The 24,276-nt window shown below is 40.2% G+C and overlaps 2 protein-coding genes across 5 annotated transcripts; one reads left to right on the plus strand and one right to left on the minus strand.

Annotated features, from left to right (window-relative positions):
* Window positions 1-566: 566 nt before the first annotated feature.
* LOC139940937 (ectonucleoside triphosphate diphosphohydrolase 8-like) lies at window positions 567-17,666 on the minus strand. Of its 3 annotated transcripts, XM_071937340.1 has the most exons (10): window positions 17,351-17,485; window positions 15,974-16,436; window positions 7,250-7,376; window positions 5,962-6,106; window positions 5,179-5,350; window positions 4,513-4,767; window positions 3,749-4,015; window positions 2,854-2,964; window positions 2,220-2,348; window positions 567-1,795 (listed from the first exon to the last, which is right to left on the minus strand). In XM_071937340.1, the coding sequence occupies exons 2-10, from the start codon at window positions 16,103-16,105 to the stop codon at window positions 1,577-1,579; spliced, it is 1,557 nt and encodes a 518-aa protein (XP_071793441.1). In that variant the 5' UTR covers window positions 16,106-16,436; window positions 17,351-17,485; the 3' UTR covers window positions 567-1,576. The 3 variants fall into 3 exon arrangements, with proteins under 3 accessions (XP_071793441.1, XP_071793442.1, XP_071793444.1); XM_071937341.1 differs by lacking the exons at window positions 15,974-16,436; window positions 17,351-17,485 and adding an exon at window positions 17,647-17,666; XM_071937343.1 differs by lacking the exon at window positions 15,974-16,436 and having other exon boundaries at window positions 17,351-17,370.
* LOC139940936 (uncharacterized) lies at window positions 13,099-24,010 on the plus strand. Of its 2 annotated transcripts, none has more exons than XM_071937338.1 (3): window positions 13,099-13,233; window positions 19,877-20,050; window positions 21,458-24,010. In XM_071937338.1, exon 3 carries the CDS (start codon window positions 21,570-21,572, stop codon window positions 23,691-23,693), a length of 2,124 nt encoding a protein of 707 aa, XP_071793439.1. In that variant the 5' UTR covers window positions 13,099-13,233; window positions 19,877-20,050; window positions 21,458-21,569; the 3' UTR covers window positions 23,694-24,010. The 2 variants fall into 2 exon arrangements, with proteins under 2 accessions (XP_071793439.1, XP_071793440.1); XM_071937339.1 differs by lacking the exon at window positions 13,099-13,233 and adding an exon at window positions 19,541-19,750.
* Window positions 24,011-24,276: the final 266 nt, after the last annotated feature.

A 24,276-nucleotide genomic window follows, 5' to 3' on the forward strand; every position in this document is an offset into this window, starting at 1 on the left:
TTGTGATTTGATGACCCGATGATTTGAAGGGTTGGCAAACAAACCAAACACGAAAACTTTAAAAACAAACATGCTTCCATAATGTGTTCTGGTTGCCGTGGAAAATGATCTTTAAAAAGGCCGTGACAGAATTGCGGCTTGGGCTACATATTGTAGGCATACGGCGGTATCGCTGCGTCACCATGCGTTAGAGTATAGGACGTTCTTACAGCAAAACCCTTAGCAACAGCCACAGCCGTTGTAAAGTATCCACTATTTCATATTTGGCCAAAGTTAGGGAAAAACCCGTCTTCATTATTATTATCATGCAATTACACAACTCTGACATCAACAAATGTCTTGTTATTAAAACAAAATTATACAATCATTATTAATTGTGGTCCCCCAGGCCTTAGATGAAACTTACGTGACTCCGAACTGTATAAGTTAATACTATAATTATTTTGTCAGTTCATTTTGGTAATTTTCGGCCATACTTTAAAGATTGTTAGATAAGAAAACAAGTAAGGGATAACAACAACAAATCTACGATAAAACAGGCTGTTAGAGACCTGTATAGTTCCAGTTATTCAAATAATTTGTTGATTTAATTTCCACCAACATTTTTTACAGCATTACAACGTATGTACAAAGTAAAAATGGAAACATCAAGGAGGAAATTGGAGGGGGGGGAAGACCACGAGTACACACAGTACAAGTTCCTTTGATGATTTCGTTAGGTTATCACACTAATTGTAAAAGGTGTGGACAACTATCTAAGTAGGATTTGAAACTTTGAATGTCGGAAATAAGATATAGAAAGGTTTGCGGGAACACCCTGTAATGATAATCTCTAAATGAGTTGGAGTGGTTCTGAAAAGAACCGTTGGTTTCAACTTGACGTTTCGATCAGTGTGCTCTAATCGTCTTCTGAAAACGTCGAGTTGAAAACAACGGTTCTTTCTACCCAGACTCATTTATAGATTATCATTACATGGTGCTACTGCAATCCTTTCTATAAAGAACTATCTACTCAATTCCTCTCAATAAGGCCTATGTCTTATACATTATTAAAACAATGAGTGTTCAATTACCGTGTCTCCTTTTTATTGGTAAATGGAAAGCTTATTTAATTTAAAACAAGCTTGAGCCCAACCATGTTACTGCAGAAAAACTAAAGGATTGGAACTCGATACCCGAACAAACCGAAAGTTTTCCACAAAATATAGTTTTAACCTATTAAGCTAACTACCTGGCAACACCAATTATAGCCTCTTTTAACTTTATATTTTAAATAAATAATATTTCAGGATGAAAATTCTTACAAGAAATGCCCAATTAATGGTAACCTGGGCGCTGTTCTACAATGGATAAAAATCTTAGAATGGACAGAGTTGTCAATAGTTTAGTTGAGATTAAATATACTTCAACAAATTGGGCATTACTTCAAACAATCTTCTTTCAAGTCTGTCCAGAATTATTACCCATTGTTCATCGCCCAAAAAAATACTCTCTAATTTATTCAAATTAAAAATAGTCTTTCAATCGGTAAAAAGGATTTCAGATTTTGATACTAATTTTCGATAATTCTTAAAGGTTAAACGACTTCAGCTTGATAAGAAGGAGGTGAAGCCATGCCTGATATTTTGACTCCTAAGACAACGAGTAGCAACCCTAAGAGGCTGATCATGACCAACATGAAGAGAAGGCCGATCATATTGGCTTGGATGAGTCCCACACAGGGCCTTTCCTCGGGTAGCCGATTGGTGGCGTCTACCATGTAGCCTAGCGACCAGCCGAGCTGTACATTGTTTACCTTTTGAAAGATCGAAAAACAACAACCTTAGTGTTTTAATTTTAAAACACAACCAAAAGTCAACCAGTACTTAGACTGCACTGAACTATCATATCATTTCGATATAGTAGGCCCTAGCCGTTGTAATGTCGATATAGTATCCAATGTAATTTCGAAATATTGTAACTTTTATTCAGCATCAAATGCAATTTCGATTCAGCTGCCATAGTGCGATTTAGATAAAACAGCCAATGCAATATTTCGATATACATGTAGACGTCAATAAAATTTCGATATTTTTGTGTAAGTATTTAACATTATTGACCTGCACAGCTCCACCCTAACGAGAAACAAAATAAGTGACAATTTGGTTTGATATTAATTTCTTTAATACAAATTGCCTAATTGCAGGTATTTACTTGATTAAAATAATAATAATATTTACCTTTAATGTGAACTCCATATCCCAGTTACTCTCCTCAAACTTGAAGGCTTCGAGAAGTATAATTCGAATGTACATACCCTGGAAGCAGAACCTGAGTTTGAATTTAAACTGTTCCGGTAGCCGGTTGAGCTGAGAAAAAAAAAACAAACAACCAGAAATAGACTAGAATTACCAACTAAGAGAGAAAACATGCCTGATAACGTATACACTTAAATAACACCCCGGATGAAATCACACAGATTCCGGGTCCTGTGTAGACTTGATTCAAGTCCCGTTCTTCTGTGAGAGGTCCCTATTTTACAAGCATATCGCGCCAACTACACTATAGCAAACAATCTCGATATCAAGCAGTGCGCGCTCGCCGTCAAAATGTGGGGCGTCACAAAACAATAGTTTTCTGGCGATGGCACTGGATTGGGACTTGAGTCAAGTCTAGGTCATGTTGTGCTTGACCCATTTCTGCGTTAAACTGACCCGGAATGTGTGTCAAAACAACCCAGAAATGGGTTAAAATTTGTATGCTGAAAGCGATGTAAAATCCCGTTTAAATTCAGTTTCTCAGGACTGCCTAAACCCAGACAGGCAGATCTACACTATTCATTACCATGGGGAAATTTTCACTTGTTTGTTTTACCTCATCAATTGTTAGTGTGCAATATTCCCGGGTTTTGTTCAGAAATGCAGGTAGCGTTGGAGTTGAAGATAAGCCGACACCATTTGAAGTATAAGCAAAGCCATTGAAGGCCTGAAAGGCAGAACAAAAATATTGAAAATTATTTTAAAAGCATATAATTTGTGCTTATCATAGGCGTTGACGGTCTCGGGATGTGTAATGAAGCAAACAACCGACCGGTGCCCAGTTTCGTAGAGCTGCTTAAGCAGAAAATTTCGCTTACAAAATTCTTGCTTAGCAGAAATGAGAAGGATACTACTCACAAATTGTACATGTAGCATGACAGGTTGGCTCACTGGTAATCTTATTTGCGTTAGCATAGTTTTGTTTTACTTGACTTTGTGTGCTAAAGCGCCGAAATATGACGCATGCGATCACTAGTCTTCGCTTACATCGGGCAGACCCCAAATTTCTGTGCTAGCTGTGTGGTTGATAAACGGCTTGTAATATAAGCTTAGCACTCATGCGCACACAATCAATCATTCCACGCTAACTTTGGAGGAGGCCTACTCTTAGTCTGAATATCTGACGTCACACTTAGAGGCTCGTGAATTTCGCCAGAGATCTGCCTTTTAACCCACGTCCATAACCTTTGAACTTCCACTTATTTCACGTGGCATTCGTGGTCCTGAAGATTCACAACTAAATCCGACGTACATGTTTATACATAGAGCCAGTCCCTGTCTTAATCATTTCTGATAAAGACAGGGGATCAGTCTATCTTGGCTTAAGTATCCCCTGATTCCGTAAGCGCCGATTCATTGCTTACGGTAAGCAGAGCCATGCAATTTGGTCGGAACTCGTGTATGAGTTCGTGTTCTTTAGAGACAAAACTGATAAGTAACAACAAACAAACCTTGAACGATCCGAAGGGAAGTGGTGAGTGCACGCCGTCGATGGAGCACGGGGGCTCGGCACACGGAGCGCCGAAGTCAAACAGCCTCTTGGTCGCATTATAACATCCCTCTGGATCACTTGTCCCGTTGAGTGTAAAAATGGCGTCATCCATCATGTCCGCTGGGCCGCTGCTGCAAGGGGCTTTCCATATATCAGCCCCGCTCACCGTGTAGGAGTAACCGCTGGGCGAACAGGGATTCGACAACACACTCGAGTAACCAGAGTTCTGAATTATCCAAATATAAAAATGGAGCTTGATAGACGCGTGTGTAACAATAATGAAGAGAAAACAAAACATACAGTGTGTGATAGGCCTGAATAAATTACGGAAATTACGTCACTTTTGGAAAGTTCACGTTCCGAACACAACGAAGGGCATTGTGGGCTGGGTAAAAGGAGAATGCTTTATGAGGTAGGAAACCAGCTAACCGGTATGACAGGAGATTCTGTGTCCACCCCCGCCCCCGCCCCGCCCCTCTTGAGATTCTGTCCCCATACGGCGAACTGTGTAGCCTACACAAGTATTTTGATAGCGCCATCGTTTGGAACATCCACCATCACTGCATGTAACCTTTTCATATTGTGGACATATTTCCCTAATGACACCGGGAAGGACCAATATGAAAGACAGCAACTCTTGGAAGTCCCGTTAAGTCAGATTACATCTGATTTTCATTCTGGTTTAAGTTCAAATATTTAAAGGAAAAACAGCAATATTTTTACTTTTACTAAAGATGCCTCAAATCGCCTTCGTATCTCGTTCGCTCCGTAGCACAAATAGCTATGTGTGTATACTTGGTAGTCCGTGCCGTACAGGCGGAGTTTGACGAGACTGCTCGTGGGTACACTGCTCGGATCCTCCGGTATGAAAGAGATTTGTAAAGACGCTCCTCCAAAATCTAAAGCACCAAATGTTGGCCTGGGTGGAATAGGTTTCCTCGGTGAAAAGATACTGCTTTTGCTACCAGAAGCAGGCACCTGTAATAGTAAGTAAAACTCACATTATCTACATGGTGCATTTATATTGTATACAAAATGGATGCATATTGAGGGCAATGTCGGGAATGTTTTACATTTAGGTAAGGTCTACTCTGGCCTTTGCCAACCGCGAGTGTATGTACACATGCGTAAATGTAATTAGCATATTGTATGGTAATGGCCTTGTTCATTGATCCATACTGCTCATTAATAGGCCTGCTTTGATCGTTTCCCTCTAATTAGTGTATTATTAGAGAAAATGATTAATTCTGGAATACGATATTCTCGTAAACGGAAAATTAGTGTATTATTAGAGAAAATGATTAAGTCTGGAATACGATATTCTCGTAAACGGAAAAATTTCAGTGAACTGTACATTAGATGTACACCTTTTAGTGCGTAGAAACCTACCACTCCGAGATTGCCAGCGAGGTAGTTGGCGGAAACCCACCCGTCCTTTCCCTCCGATTGCCCGGTGAGTATCCTAGCTTGTTTCTGCTCATCCTCGAAGCTGAACGGACTGTCAGCCAGAGTCTTCCGGATCGTTTTCATGATCGTATCGGTCTTGGCTGGAAATGTTTCACTGGAAAATATCATGGGGAAAATGTAAAATGTTACGGTTTGAAGCCACCTATATAGAAACACAGTGTGACACAATCTATGTCACATTTTGAAAATCTAGAACATATATATATAAAATGGGTTGGGGATAAATCTAACACTCAACACTGTGACTAACATCTGACGTCACACTTCGACCCTCGTGAATAACGGCAGAGACCTGCCTCCAGACCAGCGTGTACATTCACCTTTGACCTACATTCATTCCACATAGCGACACACAGTTAAATTCTATTTCACTCGTGATAAGAGTGTACTCTTTGGGCATCTATTGGAAAGCTCATGTCTCATGTCAAAATGACATCCCTTGACCTACCGCAGTCCATCCTCGTTTACCTTCCCTGGGTCGACCCCGTGGTGCTCACTCGGGTGAGCCCCTGGCAACAGCTAATCGAACGATCACACTCGCCCTCTCGTGGTTACGGCATGCTCCTCAGGTCACCCCCGAAGTGACCCAGCCCACAAGCAGGGCACTGGGGGCTGAACCGGGCGAGCCCCGTCAAAGCTATTCGAACGTACCGGGGCAGACCGGGGTCGACCCAGGGAAGCTAAACGCACGCTCCCTATACTTACGCTAACATCCTCATACCCGCCGTTGCACCCAGATAAACAGGGGTATACTCGTGACTGAAATCGGGTACAGCTAGCTTTGCGGTGTTGAGGCATTGTCCCAAGCCTGCGGCTATAGCCTCCTGGTCATCAGGACGGGTCGCTATGCCTGCAAAACACAAATCCTACATAATTTAGTCGACTAAGCAGCCTTTTAACCAAATCCATTTGAACTGATGAGGATAGATTGATAAGTATATACAGCTTGATTGTCGAGCCATTAGGGCAAATTTGTCAACGTGTCTTTATACAGTAGGCAAAGTAAAAAAAAAAAGTTGATCGTCCGGGTATCTAAAAAAAGAAGATGATGGCCTTTTTTTGAGTGTGTGTGTATTTAAAGAAAAAAATATAATAAACGAATATGAGGCCTTAAAATCTGATGAGGGAAGGGACGATTAACTGTTTTTTTTTTCAAAAGGCAAAAAATTTAACAAAATGACTTTTCGTTTCTTTTCTCTTTAATGAACGAGGTCGCTCACGAAGATAATGTACACGATATAGCAACTAATGAAAATGCCCTTCTATTAATTAAACTGGAGAATCTGGAAAACCCAGGAAGGATTTTGTTCATTAATTTTTAAACAAAATGGCGTCTGATGAATTGACCAAAAAATAAACGTTGTTAATGTTTTGCATTAGAATGTCAGTGGTATAAAGATGCAATGCAATATCATGTGTTACATAGAATAAAGCGCAGCAAAATGAACAAACATCAAGAATAACTTCTTGGTTTTGTAATTTACTGGATTGCGAAGTAGAGTAATCATTTTTTTTTTTCAGTGCTTGATTTACAGATTTGTCAATTTATTATCAGAGCTATCAATATTTATTTTCAGAGTTACCGATTTCTTTACAACAATAAACAAGTAGACCTACTTTTAAATATTGTTCAACACTAGCCTCCTTTTTGTTTTACAACTTATGGTCCCTTTAAGGTCATAGGCCCTATTGTAAAAAAAAAATTAAAAAAAAGTAAAATAACATAGAAATGTAAAAACTTGATTCCATCCGTGACGCTTAACCCAGTGCATTAATCGAAAAGATATGTGGTTCGCCCGGTGTTCCTTGCCGTTGCTGCGGAATTCGCCGTAGCACCTTGTAAACCCTTATAAGGTGCTAACTAATTGGGTCTCAGAATTCATAACTTTTAACGACCTCTTTCTGTATAGATGTATACATACTAAGCACCTTGAGTACCTTGTCGGTGGATACATGTGCTATATAAGACTTTGCTGTAATATTAAAACCTCACCATCTTCAGTACAGTCTGAGATATAGGCAACTTCAGATGCAATTCCTGTTCCATTTGTGGTTTCTCCAAGCCATTGGTAAATTGCCATCGATGTATGTGATGAACCGGCATCAAAAACCACACCGTACTTTAAAAGAAAAAAAGAAAAAACAGAATATTTATATTGAATTAACTGAATAACCGATATGGGATGTGAGGCATTGCATGGTGAGGTATGAATAATATGTTTGGTTTGCGGTAACACCATGTGTGTATCTACTTGCCAGGTAGAGTTTGTTCTTTAGAGAACTGCCTTGCTTTATTCTACAACCGCGGAGTAAAATACTCGGATTTTTCGGGAGACTTCTCAGTTCTGCTTTTTAACTAATACCTGGGCGGAAGGCGGAAGTATAGATACCGCTTGAATACAAATTGCTTCAAAATGGCGGGCATTAATAGTCCGAGCCGGTGCAAGATCAATACCCAGATTTCGAAAATGTCATCTTCTAATTTGTCTCCTAAATGACAGTATATTTGGATAACCTATCCGATGTAACTGTTTCGTGAACTCCGATACATTTACCGCTCTAAATGAAGTGTTTTTGTGAAATTTGACGATCGTTTTTTCCCAGCTATGCCAGCGATGTTGTCCGGCTGGAATTTCCCAGCAGTATGTCGTTGAACCTAGACATGATGTCACAGTGCTATAAAAGCTTTATCTTTAAAGGTTCTTGACGCTATTGGTATAAGTTACTCAAAATATTAGCATAGAAACTTACTTGGTGTAATGAGCAATGGAGAGCTATTGGGAAGTATGAAACATTATGGGGAACGACTCTCTCTGAAGTAACGCAGATTTTGAGAAAGACGTTAATTGTTTTCACTAAAATATTTGAATCTGAGAGGCTTCGTGCATCACGCAGCCTTTCTAATGCATCTAAAACCACACAAATTTGTGCAAACATTTTGTTTTTTCTTTTACTATTTTCTTGCAACTTGATGACCACTTGAGCCCAAATGTTCACAAATTTGTTCTTCAAGCATAATGTTGTGATACATTAAGTGAGACAACTGGCCTTCAACAGTTACCGAAGAAGGAGGCCAGTGCCTTTAAAATAAGTCAATTTTTTTCTTTGAAATATGTATACACACACTGGGTCTGTTATTAATAGTTATCAGCGTGAGACACAAATAATAATCAATGTTTAGATCTCTGTATTGAGTTTTGGCTAAGTCAACAAAAATGATGCGATTGTACCGCCTGTAATTTTTTTTAGTAAATAATTGTGTGGGATATTCCATTATGCAAATAGGTGGTATGATTATGATTTGTAATAGTAGAGTAGCATTGATTGTTTCATTTTTTCCTACATATTGACTCATGTATATGTACATAAATTTTCAGTTAATCAAGCAGTGTGAACTGCATGTATTGACTAATTATTTGCTTTATTTCTACAATGTATGTATCTCTTATTGTCAAGTCAGTATGAAATAAATGTTTCCTGTCTGTGACGGGGAGATATCTATCTATCTAACATTTGTTATATCCTGGGGATGCTTGATACCTAATACTGGGGATTGAGTACTTAATTCCCAGCAGACTTGCAGAGAAAATTAATTGTCTAGATCAAGTAACATCACCTTTGGCACAGTGTAACAATGCGCTAAGAACACTCCTTTTCCTAAAGCTAGTTCTTTGCCGATTGTGGCTTATCATGTTTTCCATTCCGAAGTCTAGAGAGATCGAGTTTTCAGGGAGAGATAAACACGGACATTTCTACACGTGCGTTTTCAATTTTGTAAACATGAAACGTGCAAATCAAAAAAAGATTATGGTTGTCCGAAACACGTCTGAGTGTCTGGTAAAAACAAATATTGGTTTGAAACAATATGCATAAAATAAAAAATCTGTGTTAGTTTGGACTCATTTGGTCACCAAAGTTGCAAGAGAATAATCAAAGAAAAAACACCCTTGCATGTGTGTGCTTTCAGATGCCTAACAAAAGTATTTTAATAATTATTTGAGTGAGAAATTACCTCTTTCTTAAAAACTACGTTGTTTCGGCAGAGAGAGTCGTTTCTCCCAATGTGTTATACTATCAACAGCTCTCCATTGCTCGTTACCAAGTAAGTTTTTATGCTAACAATTCTTTCGAGTAATTACCAATAGTGTCTAGTTCCTTTAAGCACAAAAGTAGTCTTCATCAACTTCGGTTCCGCACTTCCCCCGCATCTCAATATGTCACCTGTCATGGTTCGGCGAGGTGAACTAAAGGTGGGACGCGGTGGGTTTAGGAAAGCTGAAAGTACAGTGCAAGTAAGCCCGGGTCCACGTCAGTGTTTGTGATAACAAAACAAACAGAGGATCACTTGTTTTTACTTGAACTGAATCAACTGAACTGGGACGAACTGGCTGTTCGCAGAAATAAATCACGTCTAGTTACAATGTACAAGGAAGTTCATGGTTTCACTCCAAACAGCATCAGTCACCTGTAAGTTAGACTACATCAGCATAAACTCACACGCTCTTCTCACGAACTAAATGTTCAAACCCCCCAAAACAAACAAGGACTGCTACAGAAAATCTGTTTACCCATGCAGATGTCCCAGCGTTTAAGATCAAGCTAGAAAAATGAAAAATTTAGAGATGCATGTGGGTCTGCACGTCAACAGCTACATCTGAGGCGATTTGTGCAGTAAAAAAATCAAGATCAAGACCAAGATAATCTACAGAAAATTTTGAAAGATTAAATAAACGAATGTTGTTTGTGAAATCATCAGTAGACATCGCTGTCTTCAACATTATCGACGGTGTCCCTGAAAAACACTCGGACTGTAACTGACGCTGTGTTTGTTTAAAGGTACTGGACACTATCGGAATACCAGTACTCAAAATAATTGTGAGCAAACAAAATCACTTGGTAATGGAGAGCTATTGATAGTACAAATCATTGTGAGAAATGGCTCCCTCTGAGGTAATGTAGTTTTTGCGAAAGAGGTAATTTCTCACTCAAATATTAAAAGATTTCAGACCTGAAGCCTTTTTTCGGCATCTGAAAGCACACACATTAATTGTGCAACAAGGGTGTTTTTTTCTTTCATTCTTGCAACTTCAATGACTAATTGAGTTTATACTTTTTTGAGATACACCAAGTGAAAATACTGATGATTTGACAATTACCAAAATGGGTCATGTGCCTTTAAGCATAGAGCAAGGACACAAGCAAATTCTTCATCCAGATGGTATCTCCAGTTCCTAAGGATATGAAATCCTCTACTGATGAGTTCTCTAGCACTTTCTTCCAGCTGCTGAGACGCAAATGGTGATGACGAATGGATGAACAAATCGCAGTTAATGGCATCGCTGATGCTTTGGTAGTACGAAGTGGGACATGACAGAGTTGTAAAAGTTAGCACTTTATGCTAACAGTTTACTCTATTCCAAATTTTACATTACAAAGACAATAAGTTTCTATAAGGTGTTGAGCAAGGGTTTTAATATTTATTTTCCATATTAGTTTAAAAACACGGTTCTCCCTGGGGCCCTGTAGAAATAGCAATACACAAAACAAGGGCGAGACAAAAATCTAGAACAAACCCCATAAAAGCAATAACAGCACTCAATAACACCAGGAACAAAAGCAGAGAAAACAAAGCAAAAAAAATAGTAGAAACCAGGAAGAAGTTCTATCAGCCAGTAGATCAAGCGAGCAAATACGTGAACGTGAGCGTCAAAAAATTATGTTGTTTCTGGGTGACGTCGCCACTTGGGGGTCATTTTATGCTCGCGTATGACGTCTGCGCGCACGTGCATACCTGACGTAAAAATTGTAACTTCACGTATGCTAAAAACCGTGGGATTTTTACGACACATTTTTCTGAAGTTCATTGAACGTGCAGCTTAACCTCCTACTCGTAACTCCAACGCCGTGCTCGTAAACCATGGAGCTATGGTAGAGCCATGTAGAACACATTCATCCCAACGTACTAAAAATGAGATCAGACTTGACCACAATTCTATGTCCCAGTGAGACGCGGTCCCATTATCTGGGTCACAAGGCAGACTCCCCCGCCCACCTACCCCCCAAAGGAAGAGAAAGCCCTTCTATCAAACATTTTCAAGCCAAGACAAACACACAGAGTGCCCCTGCTGAGCATAAACAACAACACAACTTCCACGGCACCTCTTTAATCAGAAATGTCACACTTTGAACTTGGCATAGAGAAGGTGCTCCCCGGATAACGGATAGGGATCAAAACACTTGGTCCCTTGGGTACGAACAGGTAAGGGTGGGAATGGTTTGACAAAAGTTGATTCACTGAAAGCTGCGGATAGAGTGTAGTATAGGCCTATACATAATTCTTCAAGGTGCTTAAAGGCAGAGGACACTATTGGTAATTACTCAAAATAATTATCATCATAAAACCTTTCTTCATTACGAGTAATGTGGAGAGGTTGATGGTATAAAACATTGTGAGAAACAGCTCCCTCTGAAGTGACGTAGTTTTCGAGAAAGAAGTAATTTTCCACGAATGTGATTTCGAGAACTCAAGTTTAGAATTTGAGGTCTCAAAATCGAGCATCAGAAAGCACACAACTTCGTGCGACAAGAGTGTTTTTTCTTTCATTATTATCTCGCAAATTCAATGACCGATTGAGCTCAAATTTTCACAGGTTTGTTATTTTGTGCATATAATGCGATACACCAAGTGAGAAGACTGGTTATTGATAATTGTCAATAGTGTCCACTGTCTTTAAGTGCAAACGATTTATACAACCCAGATGGGCGATGAAGAACTGGGGTGGGCTGATCTACACTGTTTTTGGAGGGTTAAATAGTGTTGATTTGTGTATGTTCTTTATTATTGATTTTTTGTTAAAAACGCCTACGTGAATAATTTCATAACATACATGGATTATGTGCTCGAAAGAACGGCTTTGTATTGGCTTTCGATAAACACACCAGTCAATATGTTTGCCTATACACGAAACGAGCAAGGTGTGAGACATTTCATTAACATGGCGGTCCCGTTTTATAAGGCACAATAATTGCGCAATTGCGTCACAACTGGAAAGGGGGGCGTACCGATTAATGCGTCACCGAAACTCGCTGCGCATTCGCCTCGCAGGCGACAGGAAGTTTGAGCCAGACTCTACGTATGTTTTGTTGTTGCTTTAGTATTAAGCACACACATCTCCTCACCGGAAAACACCTTAATAAAACTCTGCTCTGCCCAGGGTCCGTTTTCAAAAAGAGCCTCAAGATTGATCTTTGTATCAATCTTAATTGCTTCGCGAAGTGTGAAGTCACAATCACTATGGCGATTGTGACAACTCATCTTGAAGATGAATCTTCGTGCTTTGTAAAAATCAATCCCTAGAGGGAATCAATTTATAACATCATATTTTGCTTTGGGTGATATGCGAGTTGCTTGTGGCATGCACAGTGTTAAGGTCAATCTCAGTTCTTTCAAAGGCATTTGTTGACCTCGTCGAGGGCACTGTTTGGATCTTGTGACGTCATAGAGTGCATGTCGCCATCGCCTGCAGTGCGTTTTGGCGACCCCAACCAAAAAATGTGTCTGACGTCATAACCAATACGGTAACCGAGCTCACAACTCGGTTATCGTTCAGTCTGAACAGCAGAACCAACGACCAACAACCGAGATAGTTTTTGGCTGGGGTCGCCAAAACGCACTCCTGATGTCAAACAGTGAAAACTCGACGCGTGTGTCTGCACAGCGCACAACTCTCAGCCAATGAAAGGTCTTCGCTGACCTCAGTATGGTCGTTGATTGTGACGTCAGATATAAAGGGTCTTTTATCAACATGATTTTATTTAAACTAAAACATTAAAGAACACACCTTTGGCAAAGTAACCACTTGGGACCTTTGGGTGTTTCGTGTTTGAATTCGGGTGCCTCTTCTTGCTTGTACTGTAGCAAAAAGGAGTAGGCTACCAGTTATTGGACATGAATGCTTGACTGGTAAGCTGATTCTGGTAAGTAGTGTGCTAAGCTACGTTCTATATGCTTTATAACAAGCGCATGAAAGTGGGCTCTGTGGCTTCCCTCTTGTCGACATAATAGTTCGTTTGCATGCAGAGCTTATCCCATGTGTTCAACGTACATCATTCTTTACAGTTGATGGCCTCATCACTATCTCAAGCAATAATCGACGTACACGTCTTTCCTTTAGTTTGAAACAAATTCCTCCTCCAGGGGAAGAACAAAACCAAAATCACAACTGTGTCCTGTACATGTATGACATCGTATGGTTTGCCGTACGTCAACAACCCAAACGATCCCACTATTTCTCTAGCAATGTAATACCCTTCTGTGACGCTGTTCTGTTCAAGTAATTCAGAAGCAATTTCTAGTATACTGAGTCGTTGGGATATCTCAGTACGTTACCTTTCTGCGTGGCTTACCAGTAGCCTCCCCCCCCCCCCGGTAACATTGAGTGACCAGTCACGGTCATCAGCGTTGTATTGCAGTCATATTAGTCAGATTGCTTTATTATTACTGCTCTACGAGATCAATAATAACTGAGTGTTGATGTAGGCCGTAGGCAATATGAAGTCGACATTAGTATTACTTCACTGGCGCTTATGACTATTGAGTATAGTGTAATCTCTGACTGACCGCATATAACCGCGTTTGAGGAAGGAAAAACATTCTTGCAGATTTACATTTTTGTGCCACAATATTATTTTAAGCCCATTTTTCAATGTGTTTCTTTTTTTCTTTCTTTTTTCTTTTTAACTTATTGAATCGGTACTTAAGTAGTGTTTCTGTTTGTTTTGTTTTTATCTATGAAACATTTGTTTTGATAGAGTATGTACATCGCGGCCATGTAACCAACTCCAATAATGTTAACCGAGTTAACACCGGAGTATTAATTTTCATCGCGTTAATATTAAAGATGATTTGCGCAAATTAAAGAAAAGCAGGGAAAACACAAAAAGGTTATAACCAGAAATTTTAAATTTGAGATCTGTTTCTATTTGGGACTGATTCTCAATTGGGACTTGTTCTCCTCTTACTTGAACAAATAATTATAATGCTCAGCTGTAAATCTTCTGTTTAATATTGGGCCCTGGGAGTTAGTGATTATTTAATTTCCAAACATGCCAGTAATTCTTATGTCAAATTGAAAGGGTTAGTGGTGTTCTGACTCAGTTCTGGAAGTGCATATAGCACGGTAACCTACTTAAAAATTACAAACTACAATGTGCTTAAAGGCAGTGGAAACTATTGGTAATTGTCAAAGACTAGCCTTCACAGTTGGTGTATCTCAACATATGCATAAAAAAACAAACCTGTGAAAATTTGAGCTCAATCGGTCATCGAAGTTGCGAGATAACAATGAAAGAAAAATAACCCTTGTTACACGAAGTTGTGTGCGTTTAGATGGTTAATTTCGAGACCTCAAGTTCTAAACTTCTTTCTCGAAAACTATGGCACTTCAGAGGGAGCCGTTTCTCACAATGTTTTATACCATCAACCTCTCCACATTACTCGTCACCAAGAAAGGTTTTATGGCAATAATTATTTTGAGTAATTACCAATAGTGTCCACTGCCTTTAATGTTATCATGTTGTATAAGTTCATGGCTTGTGCTGATTCATACGTGTATAAAGGTGTTAGACTGCCAAGGTAAACAAAAACTTTCTGTGGTGTTATTATGTCCATGTTACGTTCGCATGAGAAGTCACAAATGGCACTGGACACATTTGGTAAAATTGTCAAAGACCAGTTTTCTCACTTGGCGTATCCCAAAACATGCATAAAGTAACAAATCTGTGAAAATTGGACTCAATTGGTCATCGAAGTTGCAAGAGAATAAAGTAACACCCTTGTTGCACAAATGTACGGATTCCGGATCCCTTGGGACCTAACCCACTTCTGAATCTGTTTGACCCGGAACCTGTTGTCTCTATAGCATGACGAAACCACTATGATAACAATACGCACATAATGTTAACCAAACACCGTAGAGTTACTAGAGGGTGCGTTCGTATAGCTTCCCTGTGTCGACCCCGGTGTGTGGCGGGGTTTTCTTCCAGGACGAACGTGTGCAGATAGTTACCCACGTTCGTCCTAGGAAAAAAAAACTGCCGCACACCGGGGTCGACCCAGAGAAGCTATACGAACGCACCCAGAGTATGCTGGTGTACTACACTCTTGACCCCCCGGCATAGAATTGACCGGATTCCGGGTCCCGTGTGACCTACCCACTTCTAAATCAACTAACTGACGGCAACAAACTGACGAAGATTGTGGAGTTAAACAAAATGATAAACCAGTTTCACTACAGTCAGTATGGCAATAAAAGGGTCAGGCACTGGGACCCTGAAACCGAGTCAGGCCCCTCTGGGCCCCGAATCCGGGTCAATTCTAACCCTGAGTTGTTAGAGTGGAGTATGCCTCAGCATGATATGTTGTAAATTAGGCGTGGCTGTAGCTCTGTGCATATTTACTTAATAGAATATTGTGATAACGTAAGAGACTTCAAAGGTATCGACAACGAAAATTATTTGGTAAATAATAGCTAAAATTTAATTTGTATTCAATCACATAAATCTATCCTGAGAACCTCAATGATTTGCTCTTTTGTTGTGAACCTACAGGCATCTCTGCCAATGTAGCGTTTTGTGTGATTTTTTTTTGACCGGTGTTTATCAAAATCACATCAAGGTACTTTTTTAATGATTGTATACGAAATTTATGACCACTCACCCCTTGTTTGCCGCAGTAGTGATCATTTGAATGGGCAACAACCACAAGCCCAATGATTCCCAGCAGTAAAAGGGTGGCTCCAGTTACGATTATAAGCTTCGCAAAGACTCGCAGTCCTCCATGGATCGCCATCTCTTTTGTGTTATCCCCTGCCGCCCCAAAGCGGCGAACACCTTCACGAGAGCAGCGTCTCTTTGCCCGTGACTAAGGTGACACTGGGACTTGCTGCGCCTCTATTCTACAACTACTGAGTAGTAAGCTGTTGGCTGTATAGCTCTATGGTATGATGAGAGGCCACCTGGGAGATATAGCAACAGCACGGTTCGCTGACGGAGCAATATCTCGCCCCTGGTGAATGCACACTCTGCTTCGTTCCAGAGGTTACCAGTTACACTCGTATGCACTTCCCCGTTGTGGGAGTTACAGACGAGTACCGGCCTGATACAAACGAGCGCCTAGCTTACTGTAATTAAGAGTAACACATATAGACAGTAAATTACTGCGTCTCTCCCCATCTGACCGATTTTTACATTTTAAAGGCGAATTGTACGACTTATTATTTCTTTTTCTATGTTTTAAATTTAAATTGGCCGAACGATAACGATGTGACGTAAAAAATATGTTTAATTTTCTTAGTTCAATATAAAGCAGTGAGTACATTCGAATGTTAAAGGCACTGGACACCCTTGGTAGTTGTTAAAGGCAGTGGACACTATTGGTAATTGTCAAAGACTAGCCTTCAGTTGGTGTTTCTCAACATATGAATAAAATAACAAACCTGTGAAAATTTGAGCTCAATCGGTCATCGAAGTTGCGAGATAATAATGAAAGAAAAAACACCCTTGTCACACGAAGTTGTGTGCGTTTAGATGTTTGATTTCGAGACCTCAAGTTCTAAATCTGAGGTCTCGAAATCAAATTCGTGGAAAATTACTTCTTTCTCGAAAACTACTCCACTTCAGAGGGAGCCGTTTCTCACAATGTTTTAAACCATCAACCTCTCCCCATTACTCGTCACCAAGAAAGGTTGTATGCCAATAATTATTTTGAGTATTTACCAATAGTGTCCACTGCCTTTAAAGACCAGTATTTTCACTTAGTATATCACAACAAATGCATAAACAAACAAATCTGTGAAATCTTTTACTCAATTAGTCATCGAGAATGCAAGGGAATACTGAAAGAAAAAACACCCTTGTTGCACAAAATTCGTGCTTTACAGATGCCGAAAAAAGGCTTCATGTCCGAAGTCTTTTAATATCTGAGTGAGAAATTACCTCTTGCTCTAAAACTATTTTCTTTCAAAGAGAGCCGGAAGGACATGAGAACAAGATAAGTCCACAAAATGTAGGGACTCAAAACACTATGTGGACTTACCTACACACGTACACACAGTCTTTTTACACTATTGAAGTGTAGGATTTCCCTTATTAAGTTAGTGTACAGCTCAAAGGAATGTCCACACAGAGTGACGGTGCGGCGACACAGAGCAGTGTAAAGGGCTCTGTCATTGTCATCTGAAAACGAAGAAACTTGGTGATCCGGAACATTTTAACATAGAATAGAATAATGTTTTATTGTCACTTGTAAAAAGCAAATATTTGTACAGTGAAATTCGTTTTGGTTTTGCGTGTCTAAAGTTATGTTATATAAAAGTCACACTAAAAACTTACCATTTATACAAAAATACAGGCAGTGGATGAATCAAAATTCCGTCCAATCCTTTTGGAAACAACAATAAAAGAAAAAACAAACACATGAAACATTCAGAGTTCTATACGGACCTTTCTGTATAGGGGCATACTTTGCTGCGTGCTGTGCAAACAGTCCGTGCGTTGCTGCGCATAGTAAGCAAATATTGACTACTTCGTTTGAGTGCAAAGCACGCCAAAAGCAGTCAATATTTGTTTTAATAATAGATCTTAAGTTTGCATAGGTGATAAAAAGTATTCCTTTTGGGTTTACCCTTTGGTTTTACCCGAGTAATATTCCTGTGATTTGTCTTTACAGAATGTTGTTGTTATGGATGTACCGTGTATCCACTAAAAATAAGACATCAAATGGCAGAATTTTTTGTAATTTTTTGTAAGAGGTGTTATAATGTAAAAAGCCCATAAGGCGCGTCTGAGTGCCGTTTATTATGTGTAGTAGTGGTTATTTTTGGGGTGGTTTTTTTTTGGAGGGGAGGGGCGAGTTATAGGGAGTGGTGAGTTGCATAGAGGGGCGGGGTGAAGGGCAACAACGTGTGTTGTAGACGCATAAAAGGGTTCAATGCTTCGTATGTGCACACTTTTCACACAGCTTCCACATCTGGATGATAAGCCTTACTTGACATTTTTACATGACGTGTCTTTTTGCTTCTCGCGCACAGAAACACCGTGCGGCAAGAGGCACTATACACGTTATGCCGGGGAAAAAAACTAATTGACTTGGTACATCAAATTAAATACGTTCGTCTCCACTAAACCAAAACCACTGTGGCAAAAAGCAATTTCAATCTAGAGGTTGAATTAGAGAGAGAGAGAGTAAAGATGGGGAGTCAGTGCTGGGTCGTTCCGTACACCTGAGTGATCTAAATCACCTTGGACATTAGGCTCTTAATGGACAATGTGTACAGACGGGCCTCTCCAATCCAGCACTCCGAGTTCCCACCGATAGTGTTGGACTCCTGGAGAAAATTAAAATCTGAAGACAGCTTTGTCTAGTCAGGGGGAAACAGAGGCCGGTAATGCACACAATATCATGATCAATTACGTCTACTTTATTAATATGGAGTCCTCGTCGGCTAAAAGACTGCTGCGAAATGCATTACGATGACACCCAAACTCCATTGTAGACACCGTTATGCACTTTTTGTATGTGCTGCTGTAATTCTTGCTCTACGGTGACGGTTAATGATGCTTGTATTCAACTCACTTGGCTCAATATTACAAAATACAAAATGGTTTAATGTGTTTGGGTCCGTTATCTTTTTAATAATAATGGTTAGTTTGCCTTCAACGCCCCATCTGTTTTTTCCTTACCCCATTATTGGTTATGTGTTAGATTGTACACGGGCCAACCGCTCAAAGCACATCTTAAAAAGCATTCTCCTTTTCGAATAGTGCCATACTAACACAATGTCTGGTCTTTTAACTGATTTTAGGACAGAGCCACATTTCATGAAGCTCTTTTAAAAGCAAGGTTGTATACAATAATTAAGGCCCTTTTCGCAACCACGGCTTCGGATCCGTCTTCAACCTCCATTCTCGCGTCTGAAGCCCTGAGAGCGCGTACGCAAAACGCGCGCAATTGTCAAAACAACCGCGGAGAAGCCAAACAAGCCTGAGCCGAACCCAAAGCCAAAGCCGTGGTTTCAGAAAGGGCCATAGGCTCTACAAAGCCAACCGCACATTATGATTATCAATCAATCGCACAATCAATTTTTCACTCCGATTATTTCAGCGGTCAATGACTACCTCACAGCGCCCTCTGTTGGATTGGTAAAAAAACAAGTTCTGTCCGCTCTACTGATCAGAGTACAGGTTACGTAATTATACCGATTGAAATCCGCAAGGTAAAGAATGCCAGTGTTGAATCGTGGGATCAGAGCTCCCTGTACGTACAACCTTCATGAGTCTGAATATTTCTGGGTATTGTTCATTCAGGGTGGAGTAATATTACCATAACAATAGCAACGGTGTGTCTCTCAAGTGACCTGTAGTGGAACACCAGTGACCCGAGGTCAAGAAGCCAGACTACGTGGAATTCTCATTTTCTTCTCGAGTAATATTTCTTGTAAGATATCTGCTGGTTGTGTATCATCGTCATTGAACGAAGCCACGTAAAGAACACTATCAAATATAGCTATCGTGTTTTATAACATTGTTCAGTCATAAATGTTCCTGATATTGCTGTTTGCAGTTAACGACCGGAGAACTTCGGTGTGGTGTTGAGTAGACCGAGAATAGAAGAGAACGACTAGCTCACTGCTACAACTGCAGCTCTACAACATGAACTTTACCCATTGACTTATGGAGTTATTATGACTGGATGTAACTACATGTATAAGCTTTGACTAAAGAAACTTAAGCTGAGGTAAATAATATTATTTGTAGACAACCATAATTCAAATTGAGATATTCTATGCAATGATTGTACATGGATATAGAAGATGTTGAATTTGAAGACGAGCAGATTATGTTCGAAACTGCGAGACCAAACCGGCTCTTTTCAGAGCCAACACTCACCCCAAAAGATTTACACATGGTTGTACCCCCAAGTTTACTATTTATTTCTCCACACGTGAGCTTCAAACAAAACTTGTACACAAAACTTGCTATAGTATGCTTGATACATGGGTGGAAATTAAAAATTACATCACAAAAGTTGTCCTTTCATAAATTATACTATTGATGTTGTAATGAATAGTTATGTCTGAAACACTTGTTTGTGAGTGAGACCAGTGCCCCTAAATACTCAAATACTAAAATAACAAAAAATTAATTACTGGCTTTAAAAGTATGGTATTAAAGCGTTGTTTTGCTATATCGACGTAGTACTTTGATATAGCAAATGTAAAAGAATATAGCACATGAACATTGTGGACAATACTTTTTAGCACCTGTTGATAGAATAATTGATAAAATAATTTTAAAGAACAACAATGTTGAAATGAAACATCAAGGATTCTAAATTTGGTTATTTTCAATCAAGTGTCATGCACTAAAGTTACACATCTTTTGAGGGAAGTTGTGTTTTGCCAAAAGTGCTGATGTTTAAATTCATTTTTTTTAAAGACACCGGATAATAATAATATCCATTGATAATGGTGAAAGATCAGTCTTCTCACTTGGTGTGTCTCAACATGAGTACAAAATATCAAACTTGTGAAAATGTGAGCACAATTTGTCATCGAAATATAATTGTAAACATAAAAACTGACTTGGTAAAGAGCAATGTGAGCTGTTGATTGTATACAAAACATTGGAGAAAGGGCTCCCTCTGAATTAATGTAGTTTTTGAGAAAGAAGTAATTTCGAATCGAATACGAAACCTCAGTTGAAGTCTCGAATTCAAGGCATCTGAAAGGACACAACTTGTGCGACAATGGTGTTTTTACCATTGTTCTCTCGCAACTTCGACGACCAATTGTACTCAAAGTTGCACGGGTTTGTTATTTGTGCATATGTTGAGATACACCAAGTGAAAAGACTGGTCTTTGATAATTACCAAAGGTGTCCTGTGCCTTTAAAGAGGAAGCTTTTAAGTTTATGGCAAGACAACGGTATGGTTTAATGCTCATTTCACACCAAGTGAGAAGATAAGTTTCAACCAACATTAAAGATGTCCAGGGCCTTTAAGCTCAAGACCGACAAAGTGTTTGTTTGCCTCTGAGATTGTAAAACTGTATGTTCAGTTAGTTCTATATGCTGTTGTTTGTATTTTATATATTTTGTGTAAGTTTGTTAATATTTATGTTTCGTTTTTAATTGTGTGTTACAGAAAATTCTTAACGACCAGTGCCAGTGTTAAGATTGAACCCTACGACTGAGTAGTCATCACAGCTTTACACGGAAGAAAGCCATCATACTGATTTAAATTCTCAGTCCCCAAGATGACGTCACTGTGTTCCAAAATGGAGTTCATCCTCCTTCTGATTGTGTGCATCTACGCAGCCAAGGTTATGATCGTGCTGGTGTATATGGATAAATTCATCCCTGCTGACGTCACCATCATGAACGGTCAGGATCACGAACCAGACGCAACGTTGAACAGGTTGAACATGGAGCGAAGGAATAGAAAGGATAAGCGAAACTTTGAAGGGGTGTTAAGGCGGATGGGTGGGGAGGCATCACAGAGTGACACAAAGCGAGTGGACAATGATATTCCTAGTGTGCAGAATCGTAGCAGCGAGTTCAAATCAGCTAGTGAAGGTGGTAGGGCACGTCCGGAAGACGAAATGAAGAGAAATCAAACTAATATGGCACCCAACTTGGGCTTGAATAGCGCCCTCTTCCATCGAGTGCTGGATTCGGTGTTCGATCACAGCCACGATAAGAAGAAGTGTCAGGATGCCTTCATGGTATCTCTCATCACCACACACCCAACGGAAGTAGACTTCCGAATGGCGATCCGTGAGACGTGGGCAAACGACGCCTACGCGCATCAGATGGGAGTACTCACGCTGTTCGTTCTCGGTCAACCGACGGACGATACCGTCAACTCGGCCGTGTTCCTCGAGAATGAACGGCACGATGATATCTTGATGGGAAGCTTCACGGACAGTGTGGGTAACTCCACTTTGAAGCTGCTACTCGGGATAGACTGGGTGATGTCAAATTGCCCCTCCACCAAATACGTCTTCATCGGTGATGATCACATGTTCATCATCTACGAGCGTCTTGTCAAACTTCTACGAGAAACAAACGAAAAGGACGGTGTGAAAATGTGGATTGGTCGACTCACTCAGGGGAAGATGCCTGAACGAGACGCAGGAAGTCGGTACTATGTATCAAGGAAGCTCTATCCAGAGACTCGTTATCCAGACTTCTGCACTATTGAGGCTGGTTACGTGCTTAGCGTGGATGCCGCCAGGGAACTTTTAGCCTTGTCTTGGGGTGAGTCTCTCCTGCCACTACCAGATGTCTACATGGGAGTTCTAGCCAAGAAAGCCAACATTCTAATAACGAACGATAAATCATTCAGTTACGGTAACCAGGCCAAGGATGCGTGTGAGCTCAACAGAGTCGTCACGTCACGGGGTGTACGGTCAGCGGAACAACTCCAGAGCACCTGGACGAAGTTCAGCGATCCTGAGTTCCGCCGGAACTGTCCCGATCCGGATTTGAGTTTGGTGCTCAGTAACCACATTGACAATTTACCTTACTTGGACAAGACGCTCCAAATGCGGCTGAACCATCCGGATTTTTGCTACGACAAAGCTGGGAACGAGGAGAGTGTTTTCATCCTCGTACTCATCAGTACGTTGCCGAGACACTTTGAGCTGCGTAGTACCATCCGGGAAACTTGGGGGCGTAACTTGATGACACAGGGGGAGAACATCAAACTTTTATTCGTGATGGGCCACACCCAGACTGATGTTAAACTTATACAGCAGCAAGTCAAGCAAGAGGACGACAAGTTTGGTGACATCATCCAAGCAGACTTTACCGAGTCCTTCCATAACTTAACTCTCAAGGTAGTCATGGGACTCCGGTGGGTGACTCAAAACTGCCCCCACGCCAAATACATGTACAAAGGTGACGATGACATGTTTGTCAATTTCGATCGCATTGTGTCCCACTTGAAGGAGAGCCGAGCCAAGGGACTGGCAAAGTCTAGGTATTTTCTTGGGAGTGTGCTCTATAGAAGTGTCCGCGTTACTCGTGAGAACTCCAAGTATTACGTGCCAGAAAGACTCTACAGTGGCCGATACTTTCCCCCGTACTGCTCGGGTGGTGGGTACATCATGTCAACAGACATCATTCCACAGATGTACCGTAAGTCACTGGAGACTGCCTTTATACCCATCGATGACGCCTACCAGGGTATTCTCATGAGTAAAATAGGGGTGAAGCCAGTCGCCCACCCGGGGTTCAAAAACTGGGGTGCCAAGACGGACGGGTGTTCGTTGAGAGAGGTTATGGTGGTCCATGGATTCAAGAACTCTGATACAATGAATGCAGTATGGAGAAACTACACCACTGCAGCAGCTGAGGACTGCCCGAAGGTTTCGTGACACAAAGATGATTGAACATCAAACACTTGAGCGACTGTGGACGCCAGTCTAAAAACAAAAACCGAATAGGAACTGTACAGACTTTTGAACTGCATTTTATTAGCGCCTCTTTAGTTTTTCTTTTTTTTACAAACTGCAAAAGCCAAAGTAATGTTTTTATAAGAATCGTTTTTAACGAAAACTAAGTATTTTAAAGCACCTATTAGTTTTGTATTATTTTTAACATGCCTAATGGTCGAGTCGTCCATGTTTTTTTTAACAGCCTACTTTTTGTATGAAATAAAATTATTGTCTACTATACCATACTGTTGCATTGCTCCAATAATGAGTTTAGTGAAAGTGTTATTGTTTATGAGTAAGAGGTTTAAAGGACTTGGGTACTTTTTGCAGAACAAAACACAATATCCACAGATTAACATTAAACTTGCACCATTTGAAGGTAATGATAGTAGAAAGCTAACCGTGAAATATTACTTGCTGTGGTTCTGTGGTTTTTTAGTAGAAAACAATGTCACGAAAATACGTTTTACGTGATAAAAATAACTTTCGTGACTTGTATTTCTCACTTCTCAAAAACTACAGC

Source organism: Asterias amurensis, chromosome 8, assembly GCF_032118995.1.
Source record: "Asterias amurensis chromosome 8, ASM3211899v1".
Taxonomy (NCBI): Eukaryota; Metazoa; Echinodermata; class Asteroidea; order Forcipulatida; family Asteriidae; genus Asterias; species Asterias amurensis.

What these genes read in the sequence shown, in the direction of transcription:
- LOC139940937 (XM_071937340.1), bottom strand. Translation starts at nt 16,105, where the DNA reads ATGGCGATCCATGGAGGACTGCGAGTCTTTGCGAAGCTTATAATCGTA. An exon ending in ACTACTGCGGCAAACAAGGG is followed by an intron (nt 7,377 to 15,973) that starts GTGAGTGGTCAT and finishes TTTCTTTTAAAG; the next exon opens with TACGGTGTGGTTTTTGATGC. An exon ending in ATATGGAGTTCACATTAAAG is followed by an intron (nt 1,796 to 2,219) that starts GTAAATATTATT and finishes ATCTTTCAAAAG; the next exon opens with GTAAACAATGTACAGCTCGG.
- LOC139940936 (XM_071937338.1), top strand. Translation starts at nt 21,570, where the DNA reads ATGACGTCACTGTGTTCCAAAATGGAGTTCATCCTCCTTCTGATTGTG.